Below are 22316 nucleotides of genomic sequence, written 5' to 3' on the forward strand. Positions count from 1 at the left end.
TGGAGTTTGAACCCGGGTCCCTTGATTCTAAATCCAATCTTTTTTTTTTTTTTTCATTATGCTATGCTACCTCCTGTCCAAGTCACTCACTGCATTGGTGAGTGGTTAGTCTGCAAAGTATTCCTCTCCCTCTAGCTTCCTCATCCCAAGCTTCAGGCCTCTGTATTGCTGTTGCATTAAGTCTATGTTCAGTATTTGCAAAGATCCTTAGGTCAGTATGAAAAGGTATGCTCCTTCCCCTATTTCTTCTGGGCAATTGATTAGCATGCACATAAATCAATAGGTTTTATTAGCCCTGAATATTGAGGATCATATAATTTTGGATCTATAGCTAGAAGAGAGACCATCAAGGTATATACCAGCTACATAACAGAATACAATTTCATATAGAGGCTACGTATAAAATCATAGGATTGTGGATATAGAGCTAGAAGAGACCCCTTAATCAAAACTACAATGGAATATAGTAGGATATTAGGGACTAAGTGCTCCATAAACAATAAAATTCTAAGAAAAAAATACAAATAATCTATCACAATTCCAAGCAAAGATTCACCAACCACATAATAAGTGGGTTCCTATCTTAAGTATGTGACTTAGCTATACATGTATTTAGATGTTATATGAATTCTCTATAGAGATAGTGACCACACTTTAGTCACACTGTGCAATCCACCATAGAATCTTTACAACTTTTTAAAAATGTTTATTTTTTTCATCTCTTACTGTACTGCCATACTTTGAATAATTTGGCCAAAGTGTTTCATGGTAAATTCCCATTTAAATCACCCAAGAAGGTACTATGTTGTTTTGAAGGATTGGGTAAAAAAGTTGGGAAGGAGGAGAAAAATGTTGGGAAGGAGGAGAAAAATGTTGGGAAGGAGGAGAAAAAAGTCGGGAAGGAGGAGAAAAATGTGAGATCTTTTTCCCTTTCCCCTGCTTTCCCCTTCTTCCTCACAGAGGACAATGGGTATGAGAGAGCCCAGGAAATAGGGAGAAGTGTATGGAGATAAAACTGGCAGAAAGCACTGTCAACCTTTGATTAATTAAAGTGAAGGACACATCACTGATTGTGAAGGTTCTAAGTTCAAAAGTTGTGGGAACACCAATTGGAGCCACAAAATTAGAGCAAAAAAATTATTAAGGCAATAAAAAAGGATAAGTAGGGATGCTTTATGTTTCTAATAATGGGATAGTATCCTTTCAACCATATGAGTTTAATTTGTGTTGATGCCTTGAATTATTTGTCTGGAACTGACAAAACCAAATGATGCAGAGCATACATTATCCAATGACTCAGCCCTTAGGTTCCATTTAAAACAGAAAGACAAATAAAGAAATTCTACTGGCCAGGTTGAAGCAGAGGATGAATTTGAGACTATGAGAAATCCTTTGTACAACCTACTTCTCCATATAAAACTCTTCCACAAAATTCCCGGTCTCCTACACAATGCCCAGCAATAGGTATTGGAATATGGAAAATTAGAATTTCCAAAATCAGTTTTCTTCATCCAAAATTCCACTCTCCCTGCTCCTTGTGTTGAGCACTGTTTTTTTTTTTTTTTTTTATTCATTTTTCCAAATTATCCCCTCCCTCCCTCCACTCCCTCCCCCCGATGGCAGGTAATCCCATATATTTTACATGTGTTACAATATAACCTAGATACAATATATGTGTGTAAATACCATTTTCTTGTTGCACATTAATTATTAGCTTCCGAAGGTATAAGTAACCTGGGTACATAGACAGCAGTGCTAACAATTTACATTCGCTTCCCAGTGTTCCTTCTCTGGGTGTAGTTGTTTCTGCCCATCATTGATCAACTGGAAGTGAGTTGGATCTTCTTTATGTTGAAGATATCCACTTCCATCAGAATACATCCTCATACAGTATTGTTGTTGAAGTGTACAGTGATCTTCTGGTTCTGCTCATTTCACTCAGCATCAGTTGATTTAAGTCTCTCCAAGCCTCTCTGTATTCCTCCTGTTGGTCATTTCTTACAGAGCAATAATATTCCATAACCTTCATATACCACAATTTACCCAACCATTCTCCAATTGATGGACATCCATTCAACTTCCAGTTTCTAGCTACAACAAAAAGAGCTGCCACAAACATTTTGGCACATACAGGTCCCTTTCCCCTCCTCAGTATTTCTTTGGGATATAAGCCCAATAACAGCAATGCTGGGTCAAAGGGTATGCACAGTTTGACAACTTTTTGGGCATAGTTCCAAATGAGCACTGGTTTTTAAATGTTAGATTTGAGAAAATGATCTTGTACCTTGCTACTTTGTCTAAGTAATTTATTGAAGGCCATAGACGTAGTAAATAGTAGTGGGATTTGAATCCAGAATATATCTCCAAATCTAATACCACCAGTCTCTCCCCAGTGTCTTTCAATTTTTAAGCTAGATGCAAACATTTAAAGGAGGCAAATAGATGGCTAAGTGGATAGAGTGTAGGACCTAGAGTCAAGAAAACATCAGTTCAAATCCAGCCCCAGAAACTTACTCTCTGAGGGAACCATGGTAAGTCACTTAACTGTTTGCCTTAGTTTTACTCCTGCAGAATCTTTGCTGAGAAAACCCCAAATGGTGTTTTGAAAAAGTTGGACATGGCTGAATAACAACAAAAACATTTGAAATATTTTTATTAATGTCTTTTGTTTTCACATTTCTTTCATTTTTTGCTTAGCAAGCTATCCTTTGGCACAAAGTTTTAAAAAGAAAGAAAAATCTCATCAAAACCATCACACGTTTAGCCTGGATCTTTCACTCCAAGATGCCTATATAGCCAATGATGCTCTTTAATGTCTTCTCTACCATGGCTCAATCCTTCCTTTGGTCCTCAGAAGTATTCTGGAAATGTCATGTTTGCAAGGCACTTTTCAATTCCACACATCATTCACAATATCTTCCCTCCTCTATTTTTGAGGCACCTTCTTATTTTCATATAAATTGCTCAGGGGAGGACCCAGTATCTCATAGAGTGTCTTTCAAGGAGACATACCACACCAGTTTTCACTCATTTCTAATTATTTGATTCAATAGGAAAGTGTTCTCACCTAAACAAAGCACCAAAGCTTAAATGGGAATAGTTCAATTTCACTTTTACAATAGTTTTTACAGTGTTCTGTACCCATAGTTCCCTACTTCAACAAAGAACAGGGAATATGCATTTTGCATCTTTTTTTTAAAGGTCAAACTTAGTCATTATAGTTAGTTCAGTATTCAGTTTTGATTGTTTTGTTTATTTGATTATTTCTCCTTACTTTGTGGTAATCATTGATTACATAATTTTCCTGCTTCTGGTCAAATTCATCCTTCAACAATTCATATAAGTCTTTTGACACTTCTCTGAATTTTTATATTTGTTGTTTCTTATAGTATAATTACATTCTATTGTATTCATGTACCACAATTTCTTCAGGCATTCACCAATCTATGGGCATTGACTTTGTTTTCTAGTTTTACACAAAAATGTAGTGCTGAGAATATTTGGCTTGTGAATCTTTTCTTTTTGGCATATGTACACAAATATATATGTATATATATATATATAAATATATGTATGCATGTGTATAGAGCTATCTATCTATCTGGAGTAGTAAATCTCTGAGCCAAAAAAGGCTATGGGCATATGCTCTAGTATATTTCTATGGACTTTAGAGAAAGAGTCATATGTATGATTTCAGAAGGAAATCTAAATAATGTTCTCTTTTCTATCAATGCAGCCTCACTAAAGAATTGGAGACTTATTCCTCATCTTTGATGAATGAGTCTATAGTCCAGCCCAACATTGCCCTTCAATCTGTTGACCTCCCCAAAGAAAATACTACACAGCCTGTAACTGTTCTTTTTTCTGTTCAAAGAGGTGAGTGATTTTTCTTTATTTGCCAACATTAACATCATTTATCAAAATGCTTGTCAACACAGTGATTATTTTCTCTTTATTAAATTTTCTTTTTTTGGGGGGGTTGGTGTTAAATTTTCCTTTTCTATAGGAACTAATGACATTCTGGATTCAAAACAATTACAAACAGATATAAATAAGAAGCTACAACCAGAGGACCAACTGGAGCTGCAGATCCAAATCAATACCACACAAGGTAGGTCTTTGAAGCTTCTATTTTTTTTTTAAATAATGTACCTGAGGGGCAGCTAGGTGGCGCAGTGGATAGAGCACCAGCCTTGAATTCAGGAGGACCCGACTTCAAATTTGATCTCAGACACTTAACACTTCTAGCTGTGTGACCCTGGGCAAGTCACTTAACCCCAGCCTCAGAAAAAGAAAAAAAAATAATGTACCTGAATTAAGTTTAGAACAAAAAGTCTTCTCTATTTTTTAAAGATAATAGCCTTTTATTTTCAAAATACATGCAAAGATATTTTCAGCATTTACCCTTGCAAAACCTTGTGTTCCATATTTTTTTCTCTTCCTTATCCCTCCTCCCTTAGACAGCAAATAATCCAATATGTTAAACAAAAAGCATAATAACAAAAAGGTGAAAATACTATTTTATGATTCATATTCATAGTCCTTGTTCTGGATGTAGATGACTCTTTCCATCACAAGTCTATTGGAATTGGCCTGAATCACTTCATTGTTGAAAAGAACCACGTCCATCAAAATTGATAGTTGCATAATCTTCTTGTTGCCATGTGCAATGCTTTCTTGGTTCTACTCACTTCTCTTAGCATCTATTCATGTAGTCTTTCCAGGACCTTCCTCCCTCCCTTCCTTCCTTCCTCCCTTCCTTCCTTCCTCCCACCATCTGGCTGCTCTCTGATAATTTTTTATAGAACTATAATATTCCATAACATTCATATACCATAACTAATTTAGCCATGCCCCAAATGATGGACATCCACTCAGTTTCCATTTCCTTGCCCCCTACAAAAAGGGCTGCTACAAACACATTTTGCACATGTGGGTCCTTTCCCCTTTTATATGATCTCTTTGAAATATAGACCTAGTAGAGAAACTGCTGGATAATAATAATAATAATAAGGCAGGTTGACAGGGGAGGGAGAAACTTTGGAACTTTTAAAATTATACTTTGTAAATAGTGCTCTAGTTGAAATAACATTGGATTTAGAACCATAAGTACCAGGTTTAGATAATGGTTCTGCTACTGACTGTGTGATTTAGGCCAAACATTTCTTTGGGCCTCAGTTTCCTCATCATAACTCACTTCTATAAAATGTTTTAAAGATATAAAATGTTCTATACCACTTAGCTCACTTAGTTGATTCTCACAACAACTTTTGAGAGACAGATATTACAGGTAGTAAATGAGAATTTTCAAAATCCTGAGGTTCAGGGAAATAATATATTTATAATTTTTGCTAACTTTTGAACAATTTTATAAGTATGGCAAAACAAGAAAAAGAAAGATATAAAGCAACTTAAACCATAGGATCTACTCTGCCTTCATCTCAAAAAATAACCAATATAGACATAGATAGAAAAATGAAAGGAAAAGAAAAGAATGAAGGGAAGAAAGAGAGAAGGAAGAAGAAAAGAAAGAAGGAAGCAAGAAGGAAGGAAGGAGGAAGAGAAGAAGGGAGAAAAGAAAAATGGAGGAAGGGGAAAAGACAGGAAGAAAGGAAGGGAGAGAGAAGAAATAATGAAGGAAAGAAAGAGAAGAAGGGAGAAGGGAGAAAAAACAGAAATGAGATAGGTAGAAAGGGAGGAAGAAAGGAGGAAGAAAAGTAACAAGGGAAGGAAGAAGGGAAAAAGGAATGAAGGAAGGAAAAGAGGGAGGAAGGAAAAAGAGGAAAGAAGGGAGGGAGAAAAAAGGAGGAAAGGAAGAAGGATATTTATTCAGCATTTACTGTGTGCCAGGCATCATGCTACAAATTAGGGATATTGCTAAAAACAAACAAGACAATCTTTATATGTAGGAGTTCTGGAAAGTGGGCAGCAGGTGGGAGAGGGTGAGAAAGGCCCCTAATATTTATAGATAAATTTTAAAATTGTAGATTTGAAATAAAAGACCCACAAAATGTTGTAGGCTAACAGTGACATGACCCTTCATAGTTACACCCACCATTCCTCACAGGTATAGTTAAACCCTTCATAGAGTAACCTTTGGACAAACTTATGCAGGCTGCCTTCAATGCTCTTCTATTTTGGAGGGTGCCCTCTTTACTCTGCTATCTGTCCATGCTACTCTATCATCCTGCTAGGGTCCTTATACTTCTTGATGTCCAAGCTTATTGATGCTTTTAACCTATTTATACTTTCCAAAATATCCAAGGTAACATTAATTGACCTGGTTAACTAATCTGTTTTGATGTGAACATGGGAAAGACCTTAAAGAGAAGCCTGAATAGCTAGCTGGCAGCTTTCTTCTCCCCCAGAAAATGTGAATTTTAACTGTGTTTTTCCAAAGACCTCATCCTTTGCCTTTGTTATAAGTTCAAAGAAGCATCTCTACTAGTTTAAGTCTTATGGTAGATAGGGCACAGCTTTATTGCACAGAGGATAGAGAACCAGACCCGGAGTCTCCTGCCTCATCTTTCTGAGTTAAAATCTGACTTCAGACTGGTACCAGCTGTGTGACTCTGTGCATGACACTTGACTCTGTTTGCCTTAGTTTGCCCAACTATGAAATGAGCTGGAGAAGGAAATGGCAAACCACTCCAACATCTTTGCCAAGAAAACCCCAAATGGGGTCACAAAAGTTGGACATGACTGAATAACAAATATGGCAGATGGAAAAATTAGGCAATAATAATAATAAGGCAGGTTGACAGGGGAGGGAGAAACTTTGGAACTTTTAAAATTATACTTTGTAAATAGTGCTCTAGTTGAAATAACATTGGATTTAGAACCATAAGTACCAGGTTTAGATAATGGTTCTGCTACTGACTGTGTGATTTAGGCCAAACATTTCTTTGGGCCTCAGTTTCCTCATCATAACTCACTTCTATAAAATGTTTTAAAGATATAAAATGTTCTATACCACTTAGCTCACTTAGTTGATTCTCATAACAACTTTTGAGAGACAGATATTACAGGTAGCAAGTGTTCCCATTTTATAGATGAGGAAAATGAGCCCTTTTCCTTTCATTCTATCTAAATTTTTTTCCTATGTCTTGTAGAAGTTAAATGGCATGATCATTGTGATCAATCCAGTATTAGTTTTATAGAAGGTGTTCCCCTTCATGTACATAAGTTCATGTCTCTCTTGATTCATGTATAGCTAGGTAGATGACTTAGAAGGTTCCTTGCTTTCATTGCCAGTATGCTGCTGATCTTGTTGATACTATTTTGGTTTCTTAAGAGATTAGTAATTCAAGGAACAAAAATCATAGAATTCCAAAAAAAGGAGAAAAAACATTTAATAAAGCACTTTCTTATGTTTCAGATATTGATGTTAAGTGCTTCTTAAATATTTTCTGATTTGATTCTTAAAAACAATCTTGGAGTCAGGTCCTTTAATTCTAACCTAGAATGATCTTGAGACCTTTTACCATTCTGTTCCTTCATATGGATATGCTTCAGCTTACCCATGCTCTTTCTGAAATGTGATACCTAAAATTTAAACCCAGTACTTTAATAATTGTCTGATCTAAACAGAAAATAGTGGGACTATTACCTTCTTGTTTTAAGGGTTTTTTTGTTTGTTTGTTTGTTTTTAACCTGACATGAAATTCTAGATCCTAAAAAACTGGAAAGAAGGACTTGAGAGATCAATGAGTCTACTACCAACATTTCAAATATAAGAAAATAGAGGCACAGGGCTAAGTTTCTAGCCTAAGGTAATATAGCTAGTCTGAGTCATAGACAGAACTTTAACTCAAGTCTTTCTGAATTTCTATCTAAACCTCTATCCTTTACAATATGCTGTCTCTCACTATTGGCTCAAATTAAGCTCAGAGTTTGTTAAATTCCTTAGGTTTTTTTGGAGGGGAGATATGGGGACAATTGTGATTAAGTAATTTATTGAGGGTCACATAGCTAGTGTCTGAGAGTAGATTTGAAATCAGGTCCTGCTGACTCCAGAGTTAGTGCTCTATTCATTGTCACCTAACTGCTTCCCTAGATGCTTTAAAAATAAACTTCTTTCAACCATACCTTGCCCATCTTGTACTTATGTTATTTTTTTAAAGCCCAAATGTGAATTTATATTTTTCCTATTGAATTTTATTGTTTAATCAACAAAAATGTCTTTTCTCTTTCCTGTCTTCCTTTTCCCTTGAGAAAGCAAGCAAAACCCCTATTATAAACATGTATAGTCAGCAAAACAAATTTCTGCTTTGAAATTTTACCTTATTAGACTCTACTCATCAATTTGGATTTATTATAATCTTTTTAACATCAGGCCAAGACAGTTAAATACCATCTGGTTGGCAATCTTAAGAAATAGTATTAACATTTGTTTTTGCCAAAATGCTTTCCTCAAAGTTAGTATTCAAAGTATTATTCTCCCCCCACCCCCTTTGAGGCTGGAGTTAAGTGACTTGCCCAGGGTCACACGGCTAGGAAGTGTTAAGTGCCTGAGACCAGATTTGAACTTGGGTCCTCCTGAATTCAAGGTTGGTGCTCTATCCACTGCGGAATTGAGAGGTTGGGGAAGGCTTCTTGTAGAAGGTAGGATTTTAGTGAGGACTTAAAGAAGGTATTAGTGTCTAGGAAAGGTCTTTTATTTCCCCTTGTTAAATAATATGTAACTTTGGTCAAATCATATCCAAGTCTCAATTTTTACATCAATAGATGTAGAATCATAATTATCCTAAACCTAATCCTCGAGGATATTATGGGAATAAATGATATTGTATATATCAAAGAACTTTGATGGCTAAGGTAGAAATATGCTATTAAAAAGTTTTAAGGATTGCATTAAAGTTTTGGCCTCATTTCACCTGAAAATGATCAGGAATTCATTGTGTGAATCAAGTTTTATGTGAGTAATTTGACTAATAGCAAGTTACAATTTACTAATGACATCCTTCTGTGAGTTCACTGTTGAGTCCAGAATTGACAATCAGGACCATTCCACTTTATTAAAACATTTTGTATTCATGCTGTGTCTCATGAGAATTTGGGAAACTTTTCCACCCTTTTCTTCTTATCTTTTAGAATCTTTCATATCATCATTATTATTATTTACTTTTGCCCATTTCCCATTTTAAGGGTCTGCAAGTTTTTTGTTTTATTTTTAAAAGTCAGATTATAGAATTACCATAAGTACAGTTTCTTTTCACATTATTCTTTTGTGAGGAGGAGGCAATGGGGTTTAACTAACTTCTCCAGGATCACACAGTGAGTGTCTGACATTGGATTTGAATTCAGGGCTAGAGCTCTGTCTACTGTGCTACAAAGCTGCCACCTTTTGCAGTGTTGTCAAAATATTTAATTTACTTTGATATTTGTTATAAGCAGTCAATGATCTACCCACACAAATGCAAGTAATTCTAAAGGAAGAAAAAGCTACGCTTTTACCCAGTTCTTTTCCTGTATGTTGACATAGTCAATATCTTTTTTTTTTTTTTTTTAACTAAAATGATGACATTCGTTATTTACCATCTCCAGGGCCTTCTGACTCATTTTTGAAGAATGTAATCAGGATGTGCAAGCATGAAGGTTCTGAATAATCCGTAAATTATGTGTAAAAAAAAAACAAATCTGAATAATCTGTAAATAAGTTGATGGCATCTTTCATTTCTTTACCCTCCTCTATGTTCATTTTCACATTGATCTCATAAATATTTTAATTTCTTCTTATCTACAGATACTCATAGGAAACTTGGCTTTGTTCTGTATCAAAATAATAAATTTTTCCAGTCAAAATTATTCACCAGCAGATCAAATTTTAGTCAAAGAATTATTGCAGGTCGAGTTGCTGATGCTAATGATCCAAAGACAAAGAATGCTTCTGTTGAAATAATCTTTAAACCAAGGGTGAGTTTTCTTGTAAGTCATAATAACAATTTGGAAGAAAAGAAGGAAGGAAGGAAAGAAGAAAGGGAAGGAGGGAGGGAAAAAAGAAGGGAGGGAGGAAGGAAAGAAGGAAGGAAGGAAGGAAGGGAGGGAGGGAGGGAAAGAAGAAAGGAGGGAAGGAAGGAAGGAAAAGAGGGAAGGAAGGAAGGAGAAAAAGGCCAGAAAAGACAGGGAGGAAAGGAGGAATAGAAACAAAGGAGGAGGAAGACAGACTTTTATAGATGTAGACAAAGCAGTGAAGAGAGAGCACTAGACCTGGAATAGAGAAGCAAATGTGAGTTCAAATTTAGCCTCAATTCAAATCTAGCTATGTGACCCTGGGTAAGTCAATATAATTTCTCTGCAACTCAGATTCTTCTCTTGTAAAATGGGGATAATCATACCACCTATTCAATGCCTAAGGTTGTTATAAAGATAAAAAAGGATAATATTTGTAAGTCACTCTGCAAACCTTAAAAGCTCTTTAGCCATTATTAGTATAAAATAAGAGTTATCACTACTACTACTACTACCAGTGTAGTTCAATCATTTCAGTCATGTCCAATTCTTCATGACCTATTTAGGATTTTCTTGGCAAGGATACTAGAGCAGTTCACAATTTATTTCTCCAGTTCATGTTACAGAGAGAAAACTGAGACAAACAGGGTTTAGTGATTTACCCAGGTAAGGTAGGTATCTGAGGCCCAATTTGAGCTCAGGCCTCCCTGACTTCAAGCCTAGCACTCTATCCCCAGCACCACCTACCTGCCCATTGTGACTATTATTACTAACTTAGTACCTGCTCTGAGCAGGCTTCTTGGCCATTTGAGAAAGGCTTAAAAGATTGTAATATTTCAAAAGGTGAACAGGGGGATGTCCTCAACATTTCAGGCATGAGGAAGAGCATAGACAAAAGCATGGTGACATGAAAGATCAGTAGGAAGAAGGTGAGAGGAGACAGTCAATAATTCAATAAGCATTGATTGAAGCTTTACTGTAAAGCAGGCACTGCTAAGGGTTATGGATATAAAGAAAAAAACAATGTCCCTGCCCTCAAGGAGCTTACATTTTAATGAGGGAAGCCAGAGGTTTTCCCACCAGGAAAAATCAATCAGTTCTTGCCAAAAATGATATATGAAATATGTCCTGGGATTGCCAAGAATTTGGACAATCTGTCCAAAAGTCTAGTGTCAGGAGATATGAGGTGTTGTGTAGGTCAATTTAACTCAATCCTAGGATATGTGGAGAGGAATAAAACGTAAGAAGAGTGGAAAGGTATAATGGAACCAATTTGTGAAAACCTTTAAAAGCCAGACAGAAGACTTTATAGCTGATACAAAAAGTAATATGGAACAATTAGAGTTTATTGAGTAGGGGGAGCAGATGCAGGAATTTTGGAAAATTATTTTGATAATTAACATGTGCAGGATCGAGAGCTGATTGTTAAATATTCAGCATATACATTTATACTTCAGATATTGGCAAACATTACTGAATCAGGGTTTAATTTATTATTTTTATTGATTGCCTAGGTGAAAAATGTTGGAGAAAATATTAATAATGAAGATTAAACTTAAAAGTATGTCATTAATATTTTCTTGTTATTGTTGCAGAGCCCATTGTTAAACATTTAGCAATACACTTCTGTTGACACCTGAATGGAGTGGGGACAGACTTGAGTCTGGGAGACTAGTTAGAAAATTATTGCAACAGTTTAGGCCAGAGGTAGAGTGGTCTTATGCAGGGAGTGTGGGGGGGGGTGTGATTGTGTAAATGAGAAGAAAGGAACAGAAATGTAGGTGAAATGTTATGAAGATAAAAAACAAAATTTGGAAACAGGTTGCATATGAGGACATGAATATATGTGTGAAAATTAAAGGATGGCACTGAGATTCAAGCCTGGAAGATGGTAGCATTAATATAGGAAAATTGGGAAGAGGAGTAAATATGGGAGGAACATAAAGTACATGTAGGGGAAAGATATGAGAGAAGACTGGAAAAGTAGAGAGAGGCCAATTTGTAGAAGGCCTTGAATACCAGACAAAGTAATTATAATGATATTCAGGAGGAATAAGGAACCTATGAAGATTTTTGAGCAGAAACAATATTATGAGCAAATCTCTGTGTTTAAAAAAGATCATTCCAGTGGTGTGTTATGAAGCATAGATCAAAGGATGCAAGACCTCTGAGAGGGGATGATAGTTCAGACAATGGTGATCATAGTTTTTTTCCTGATGACTTTCAGCAGCCCTAGAACAGGGAATATAAAAATAAGATAGTAGGGATTAGCCAAGTAGGAGGATTTGCAAACTCAGAGTGTTGGAGATTTGAGGCTTTGAAGTTGATGGCTAGTGAGACATTTAAAGTGACAAACCTTAGATTTAAGGTTGAAGAGATGAGTGAAACAGTTTAAAAGAAAAAAAAAAAACTTCCATTTATAACAACACAAATTAAATATCAGGCAATCTAGATTCATAAAAGCTTTATTATGCTAGTTATAAACTCAGTAGTCTGTTCCACTGGGAGTTGGGGGTGAAAAGAGGGTATTTGTACTCATCCATATAGATTAAAATATAGATTAAGTAAATGGAAGGAAATTCAATGCTCTGGGATGGATCAGTTCAACATAAAAATGATAATATTATCTAAATTAATGTGCAGGTTTATCCTGCACAATCCAAATCTCAATGAATTTCTTTATAGATCTGGATAAAGTAATTTCTTAAACAAACAACAAATGTACAAGAATATCAGTGGCATACTAGGGTGAGGGAGGAGGAACTAATTCAATTTGGACTTCTAAAAAATCTTAAAACAGAATACTTCTTAATACTTAATACTTAAAACAGACATCTTCCTGACTTCAAATCTAACCTCAAATATTTATTAGCTCTATGACCCTGGCCAAATCACAATCCTGTTTGCCTCAGTTTCCTCATCTGTAAAATGATTGGAGAAGGAAATGACAAACCATTCCTGTTTCTTTGCCAAGAAAATCCTAAAATGGGACAGGAAGAGCCAGACATGATTGAAATGACCAAACAATGAAAGTTATCATTAAAGCTATCTGATATTTCAGCAAAACAAAAATAGTCAAGACAACAAGGATATTTTTTAAAAACACTATGTACCAGGTATTTTGCTAAGTGCTGAGGATACAAATATTAAAAAAAAAAAAAAAAAAAAGACAGTCCCTGCCCTCTAAGAATTTACATTCTAATGGAAAAACACACAAAAAGGAGCTAAAAATCAAGAAGAGCAGAGAGGGATGTTATTCACATGAATACATGTGTTGAAATTTATAAAGTCAGAGAATAAGGATTGGCTGGTTTGAGGTCCTTCCTCTAAAGGAAGCTGGGAGGATTTCACCAATGAGAAAAGAAAGCAAACATGGCATGGACAAAGAAAATTCCAGGATGAGATGGCAGTTGAGCCATGGTAGCAAAAGTCTGGAAAGTCAGAAGCAGAGACAGAGGGACAAAGAAATAGAATAAAGCAACAAAATAGTATAAATGATAAATTATTAGAACAAACAGAAATGGAACCAAAGTCAGAGAGAACTATTTTGGGTTTGGGGTTTATTCCTGTTTTTGGTAGAAGAAGCTATCAGTAAGGAAACCAGTGCAGATAAGTAACATACAGATTTTAGAGAGTTGCTTAAGAGGACAGAGGTTGAGGGATTTGACTTGTATTCCAATATACCAGTATGTGTGAGAAGCAGAAACTTAAACCCCAGTTCATCCAGACTCCATGGCTAACTATCTACAACATGATGCTACCTCTCAATACATATATGAGAAAAATAAAAACTGAAGAAAGGACTTTATATTTAATAGATAAAAAGGAAACTCTGTAGAGATATGTCAAATGCATTTAGATTTCTGCCTCATGCCATGTGGCTAAAATAGAAAAGAATTTAGAAGAAAATGAAATAATATATTTAAATCAGTTATCTGTTCTCCACAATAGAACCTATCTATTAAATAGAGCAAATAAGTTATCAGACACCATATATGAGTTTGGTTACATAAAAATCACAAAAAATTCTATATGATAAAATAATGCAATAAAGACAAAAAGAAAATAGCATGTTAGGGAAGTAATTTTAGTAAATATAACAGTTTAAATTTGTTGTGTGTAGAAGCAAAAAATTTTTTTGAAGAACAGAAAAAAAATATTAAAATGTACACAATACAACCTGCTTTAGATAAATGATCCAAAGAAATAAAAGACAACATATAAAAGGGAAATACATAGGATGAATAATCATTTGAAAAATCGTCAGTCTCACTAATAATCTAATAAATTAAGACTAAAACCAATTTGAAACATGACTTCATACCCATTAAGTTGAAGAGAATGCTGAAAATAATGAAACTAAATGTGGAATTGCAAAGAAAATTTATAGGATTTTTTTAGAGATTAATATGGTAGTATATTTCAAAAGTTGAAAAAAAATAATTCCCTTTGAACCAAAAATGCTAACATTGTCAATATCACTTGAGAATGTTATAAAAAAACAAAACAAAACAAAACAAAAAAAAAAACACAAACAAAACTCATCCATGAGCAAAGAATCCCCTCCAGCTGACTTTGGGCTACAAACATATTAAAATTATAAATATCATTATAAAATATCATTTCATATTTTATAAATATTATTTGAATCTCACAACAATGCGGAGAAGTAGATACTATTATTCTAATTATATAGATGTGAGAACTGAGGCAAGTTAAGTGATTTACCTAGTATCATATAGATAGCAAGTGTCTAAGACTAGATGTGAACTCAGATCTTCCTGATGTCAGGACCAGAGCTATTGAAACATTTATGTGATGAGCTACCTCTGAAAATCCATGGATAAATGCCTCAAAGACATTTAATTTTTAAAAGACATTAATATTTAATTCATTTTTTCCTGTCTTCGCTTCCCAAATCCCTTATCAAATTAGTCAACAACGAAACTGAGCGAAGCCGTTTCCTTTAAGTGAAATATTACTGGATAGTATCTGTTCCATGTTCACTTAAATAAAAAAAATAATAAAACTAGTTTAAAAAATAAGGGATCATTTAAAAATATCTTTATAAATATAATCCATTTTAGAAGGTTTATTTTCTCTCTTTCTACTTCAAATTTCCCAATTTCCAAGTCACTTTTTGCCATTGTGTTCCCCATTCCATTTGCAGTACAATGAGTCTCAATTCTTGCTGAATTCATATGCCTGTGTTTTTTGGAACTTTACAAAAGATGACTGGGACACTTTTGGGTGTAAAAAGAAACACATCAATAACTCTGAATTCCTTGGATGCCAATGCAACCACACTACTAATTTTGCTGTGTTAATGGTGAGAACTGTTTCCTCTTTTTAAAAACATCATGGTCTGCTTATGTTATTCATTGAAAATTCATGAAATGAATTCAAAGAATTAAAAACTATAGAAAAGCTTTTGTGATATCTTTCACAGCATCCCTAAGATTTAAAATTTGCTTTATATAGGTTATCTCATTTAAGCCTTTCAAAAAAATCTGCGAGTCAGATAGTATAGATATTATTATATTAGCTAAAGGACTTGTCCACAATCATACAGTGAGCGAGTATCAGCAGGAGTGACTGAAATCTTTCTGATTCTGAGTAATCTGTTAAGTACTGTGCCAAGTTGTTTCATGTTATCTGGGTCAAATCAGATTAAACTATTTGGACAGAGAAAGGTCTGAGTTAGTCACTTTGGTTACCTAGTTAGATCAAAATAACTGGACAAATATGACTTGTAGTAGAAGTCTGTCTTCAGCAGGTGAGAACTTGAATAATGGTATGTGGATAATGAAAGAAAAGAAGAAAATGGAAACACTAACCATTTTTTCACACAAATTAGGTTATATGCAGTTGAAATTAATTGATTTCTCATAAACATCATTTGAGAAAAATTTTAATATGATCTTCCAATTGTTTTTCAGAATTTTAATAAAAATTATCCTTATGCTGACCCTCTCGATAACATAACTAAATTTGGTTGTGGATTATCCATTGCTGGCTTGGCTCTTACAATTATATTTCAGATTGTTACCAGGTAAGAGGGAAAAGGGGTTTCTCATAAGAAAAATCTGCTATATTCACCGGATTTTGAATATATTTTAATTCTATATAGGCAGAGGGGACATTCCCTCAATATATTTTGTAAATTATATGTTAAATACTTAAAAGCTGTGCCCATCAGGTCTCAACTTAGGTAAGTCTTTCTAAGCTAGAAAGGCTTCAGGTAAAGGCTAACGGTAAAACTGGGCAACTAGATGGTACAGTGGATAGGGTTCTGGGAGTGGAGTCAAGAAGACTCATCTTCTTGAATTCAAATCAAGCCTCAGACACGAGCTGAACAAATCACTTAACCTTGTTTGCCTCAGTTTCCTTATCTGTAAAATGAACCGGAGAAGGAAATGGCAAACCACTCCTGTGTCTTTGTCAACCTCCTCCAAAAGCCCCCAAATGGTGTCAAATAGATTTAGACAAGCCTGAAATAACTGAACAACAAAAGTCATTGTTATTTTATTTTCTTAGCTGTGCTTACTTCACTCTTCATTGGTTCATGTAAAATTTTCCAGTTTTTCTATATACATATAGAAAATTATTATCATAACACAGTGATATTCCATTACAGTCCCATACCACAATTTATTCACCTGTTCTCCAATTGAGTGTCACTGGCTTTATTTCTAATTCTTTATAATTACAAAAATGTTGCCGTACACATTTTGCTATACATAAGGACTTTCTTATCAAAAGCTACCTTGAAGTCATAAGCCCATAGAAGAGTCTCTGGTTCAAAAGGTATGGACATTTTAGTCTTTATTTGCATAATTCGTTCCAAAATAGTTATATCCTTTTACAACATCACCAACAATGTATTAATATGCCTATCCTCCTACAACCACTCGATTTCCTTATATGGAAAACGAGCTGGAGAAGGAAATAGCAAACCATTCCAATATCTTTGCCAAGAAAACTTCCAATGGGGTCCCAAAGAATATAAAAATGTTGTTCTTCCTTTATCTGCATGTCTTGTCATCATTTCCTTTCTCATTTTAGATTGTGTTATTTTATCAAGTTCTATAAAATACTCTAATGAACATTTGATTGGTACAGTATTAGAAGTATAAATTAAATTTTAGTTATATTGTCATTATTACATTGACATGGCCTAGCAGTGATCACTGAATAGTCCTCCACTATTTAAGTTATTCTTTATTTCTTTAAGGTACACTTTGAAACTAAATTGATATATTATCTATATGTGTTAGTAGATTGATCTTCAGGCATTTTTGCATTCTGTAGGTTTTGGGAATGGGATTTCCCTTTCTAATATTACTTCTTGCATTTTGTTATTATTTTTAAACATTTTATTTTCCTCCAATTACAAGTAAAAACAATTTTTAAAATTCATTAAGTATTGACATCTTTCTCTTCTTTCCCCTCCCTGAGACAGCAAGCAATCTGATATAGTTTATACATGTATAAGAATATAAAACATTTCCATATTAGTCACTTTGTAAAAAAATTGGAATAAATGTTTTGTCATTATTATATATTCTGAGGGTTTATTTTGTTGCCTGCAACTTTGCTATTAATTGTCTCAATTAGCGATCTTTGCTGATTTCCCTAGACTACCATCATTTCATCAGCAAATAGCCCTAGTTTTTCTATTCTTTTATGCCCTTGATTTCTTTTTCTTGTCTTATTGCTGTCACTAGAATTTTCAGAACTATATCAAATAACAGCGCTGAAAGTGAGCATCTTTACTGAGAAAGATTTTAGCATATGATGCTTGCTTTTGATTTTAAACAGATGCTTTTTCATGTTTTAACACAGGTGTCTCTATACCAATATTTTGAGAGTTTTTTTTTTTTTTCTGCTGAGGTAATTGGGGTTAAGTGACTTGCCCAGGGTTAGACAGCTAGGAAGTATTAAGTGTCTGAGGCCAAATTTGAACTCAGGTTGTCCTAACTGCCCCTATTTTGAGGGTTTTTGCATCAGTACTGCATTACTGAAAGCTTTTCCTATATCTACTAATTTAATCATCTGGGTTTTGATGTTTTCGTTTTTAATATAATTAATTTTTATTGTTTTCTTAATGTGTGTATCCTGGTATTCCTGACATAAATCCAATGTGGTCATAATGAATGATTTCTTGGGTAAATGTATGTGACAGGGTTTTGTTTAATGAATGATTTGGGCTGATAGTTTTCCTTCTGTCTTTTATCCTTCTCTGATTTAGATTTTAGTACTACACTTATCTCACAGAAGGATTCTAGAAGATTGCTTTTTTGGGGGGTTTTAGAATAATTTATAAGTATGAATATTATTTTAAAATTTGATAGAATTTTCTTATGAATCTATTAAGACTAGGAGCTTTTTTATTTTTATTTTTTTAATTAATTTATTTATTTTACCTTTTTTTGACACTACATATGCATTGTTAATTTTTTACAATATTATCCCTTGTACTCCCTTCTGTGCCGAATTTTCCCCTCCTTCCCTCCACCCCCTCCCGTAGATGGCAGGCAGTCTCATACATGTTAAATATGTCATAATATATCCTAGATACAATATATGTGTGCAGAACCAAATTTTTTTGTTGTTGTTGCACAGGAAGAATTGGATTCAGAAGGTAAAAATAACCTGGGAAGAGAAACAAAAATGCAATCAGTTTACATTCATTTCCCAGTGTTCCTTCTCTGGATGTAGCTGATTCTGTCCATCTTTGACCAAATGGATCTGAATTAGATCTTCTTTATGTTGAAGATTTCCACTTCCATCAGAATACATTCTCATACAGTATCGTTGTTGAAGTGTATAATGGTCTTCTGGTTCTGCTCATTTCACTCAGCATCAATTCATATAGGTCTCTCCAAGCCCCTCTGTATTTATCCTGCTGGTCATTTCTTATAGAACAATAATATTCCATAACATTCATATACCATAATTTACCCAACCATTCTCCAATTGATGGACATCCATTCATCTTCCAGTTTCTAACCACTACAAAAAGGGCTGCCACAAACATTTTGGCACATACAGGTCCCTTTCTCCTCTTTAATATTTCTTTGGGATATAAGCTCATTAGTAGCACCGCTGGATCAAAGGGTATTCACAGTTTGATAACTTTTTGGGCATAATTCCAGATTGCTCTAGGAGCTTTTTTATTTAGGAATTTATTTGTTGCTAGTTCTAGTTCCTCTTCTAATACTGAGTTATTTAAGATCTCTCTCTAGTCTTCTGATAGTTTGAGTATTTTGTATTTTTTGAAAGTATTACTCTGTTTCTTTCTGTGTTCTAGAGAAACTGTTCATTTAAAAAAAAGTATATAACTGGGAATTAAATGTTCTGATTATGCTTTGAATTTCTTCTGTTGTTGGGTTGGTTTTTTTTTTGGTGATTTTACCTTCCTAATTTTCTATTTTATTGATTTGATATTCTGCCTTCTTTTTAAATTAGATTAGTTAAAAGTTTATCTATTTTATTAGTCTTTTCAAAGAATTAGATTGTAGCTTTGCTTATAACTTCTACCATTTTTATTTTAGCCAAAGTAATTTTTTATAAAAATATTAATGTTTTCAATTACAATGTAGTAAATATTGATACATTTAATTCAAATAAATAAAAAGTCTTCAGGAGAGAGGGCCCTAAATAATTATAAAGAACATAAGAGTGTTTTGAGAATAAGAAATTTGAGAGTTACTGCTGTAAAGATATTTTAGTCTATCTATATAGAAAAAACTAAGAGGATAAAGAAATGTCTGTTGATCTGATTATGATGTGCAGTTGGACAGATAAGCCATGTTGAATAGACACTGAGTTTGGACAAATGAGTTCAGCCCAAAATTAAACTGGAGAAAGAAAGCAATGTATTAGGGATGTTGTGAAATCTTTTTAATTACCACAAGCCTTTCCCAGAAATAAATCTCTTCTTTTAATTAATGATTTTTTTCAATTAACAAGCACTTATTTTCTTTCTCTCCCACCTTACCACTAGAAAAACTAAATATAACACATAACATAGTTAAGCAAAACAATTTCTGCATTGGTCATGTACAAAAATCCATGCCACATTCTCTGTGTGTATATATATATATATAGTCTTATCTTCTTAGTTGGGAGGTAAGTATTATTCTTCATCTAAATACTCTGGAGTCATGGAATCTGGAATCAATTGATCAAAGTTCTTAAATCTTCTACAATTGTTTATTTCAGCAATATTGTTATAAAATAGAGTGTTCTGGTTCTTATTTCATTCTGCATCAGTTCAAACAAGTCTTCCCAGATTTCTCAAGAACCATTCTTTTCATCATTTGTTTTGGTACAACAGCATTTAATTATAGTCTTATACTTATATACTTGCTTAGGCATTCCTAATTGACATGTATGTCTTAGTTTCCAGATATTTGCTACTATAAGAAGAGCAGCTTTTGTTGTTAATATGATGAAGATGAAGTTGAATATCACAATTGCTTTAAATTACATTTGTTTAATCATTGGTGATTTGGAACATTACTTTTCTTATGGTTATTAATATCTGGATTTCTACTCTGAGTAACTCTGTTTAGGGGCAGCTAGATGGCGCAATGGCTTGAACACCAGCCTGGATTCAGGAGGACCTAAATTCAAATCTGACCTCATACAATTAACACTTTGCTGCTGTATGACCCTGGGAAAGCCACTTAACCCCCACTGTCTCTCAAAAAAAGAAAAAAGAACTCCTTCATTTCCTTTAATCAGTGAAAAATTGAAGAATGGCTATTATATATAAATTTGAAGTCAGTTCCTTATGTATTATAGAAGTGAGACTTGCTGCATATTTTTCCCACTTAACTGATTTTTAATCTTAGCTGCATTGATTGTGTGTGTGTATATATGTGTATTTCTGCAGAAATGTTTTAGCTCATCTTTTCACAATAGTGTTCTTTCAGTGATTCTAAAAAATTAAACTTGTAATCAATTGTTTCCAAATGGCAACAAAATGTTATTGAGAGATATGTTTATTAGGAAAAAAATAAACATGGGTTAGACATATAGCAAGTTTTTGTGCTCTGTTCACTGGGCCACCTAATTGCAGACTCAGTTTCCCCACCACTCTTCTTTCCCCCTCCAAAAAACTCAAACTTAATCTAAAATAGCCTTTGTAAATACAATGCATTTAGAGTAGATTTATGATTGTCTTTGGGGGAAGTGAAGAAAAAAGCAGCATATTTTCTTTTCCCAAAAATCATTTCTTTAAGGGTAAGAATTATAGAGGAAAATTCTTACCTAATTGTGCTTTGTTTTTCCATCATTTTAATGGGATTCTCTCCTAATAGGAAGCTAAGAAAAACTTCAATTACTTGGGTGTTCGTGAGTTTCTGCACATCAATGCTGATTTTCAATATCCTCTTCCTCATTGGAATAGAAAACTCTAATAAAAATGAAAAGAAGACTATGATAAATAACGATGACAATGAGATGCCTCCATGTGATATTAACAATCTTCTAGAAAATCATAAATGCACAGTGATGGCTGTCTTACTGCATTATTTTCTGCTAGTGACATTTACTTGGACAGGACTCAATGCTGTACAACTCTACTTTCTTTTGCTCAGAACCATGAGGCCTCTCCCTCAACATTTTACTCTCTTTCTATCTCTAATTGGATGGGGTAAGTGTTATTTGTTGTTCTACCTCCAGTCTTTTATGTCACTATTAACAATAACAACCACCCACTAACTTAAAGGATTTCATGTTGTCAAGTTATCGATTAATTGTAATTTTTTGCTTTATTAAAACAAAATTTTAAAAGTTAGTTATATCCCATGCAGAGAAGTTAAAGGAGATGTTTCAAAACAAAAATAAAATCAGACTGTGATACTAAAAAAAAATTTGAGATATAATAACAATAGAAAAATTATTCTATTGGCATCTAGATTTAAATTTAAATGAACATAAGGTACATTGATGGCCATGTTGGATAGAGCCATTAAGATTGATCTTCCTAAGTTGAAATTTGGCTTCAGACACTTAATTAGTTGACCCTGGATAAGTCATTTAACTCTGCCTCAGTTTCCTCATCTGTAAAATGAATTAGAGAAGGAAATGGCAAACCACTCCAATATCTTTGTCAAGAAAACTCCTAAAGGAGCTGTGAAGAAACAATTGGTTAACAAGGTGCATTGGGACCTATTGAATATCAACAAGTGTAAAGATACACTGCATATTGAAAATAAATATTTGGGAAAGGGGTGCTGGGGGGCACTCTTGTAATATTCCACTTGCTTTAACTAGAATGGAATGATAGGGATTTTGCCAAAAGACACAAACATTTAGAGGAGATTAACCATACTTTCACTTCTTTACAAGGC

The 22316-nt window shown here is 34.0% G+C and overlaps 2 protein-coding genes across 4 annotated transcripts in view; both read left to right on the top strand.

The window, feature by feature from the left end:
- LOC141561446 (uncharacterized) overlaps positions 1-22316 on the top strand; it is an 80355-nt gene that overhangs the window by 57063 nt on the left and 976 nt on the right. The gene's annotated exons all lie outside the window — the stretch shown is intronic.
- The window catches only part of ADGRG7 (adhesion G protein-coupled receptor G7), a 77786-nt gene that overhangs the window by 41868 nt on the left and 13602 nt on the right, over positions 1-22316 (top strand). For both annotated transcript variants that reach the window (XM_074301032.1, XM_074301031.1), the window contains exons 7-12: positions 3737-3876; positions 4007-4111; positions 9746-9915; positions 15122-15280; positions 15891-16003; positions 21282-21616. In XM_074301032.1, coding sequence (XP_074157133.1) covers positions 3737-3876; positions 4007-4111; positions 9746-9915; positions 15122-15280; positions 15891-16003; positions 21282-21616 — 1022 coding nt within the window. The remainder of the gene's footprint in view (positions 1-3736; positions 3877-4006; positions 4112-9745; positions 9916-15121; positions 15281-15890; positions 16004-21281; positions 21617-22316) is intronic.

The sequence above is a fragment of the Sminthopsis crassicaudata genome, chromosome 3 (genome assembly GCF_048593235.1).
Source record: "Sminthopsis crassicaudata isolate SCR6 chromosome 3, ASM4859323v1, whole genome shotgun sequence".
NCBI lineage: Eukaryota > Metazoa > Chordata > Mammalia > Dasyuromorphia > Dasyuridae > Sminthopsis > Sminthopsis crassicaudata.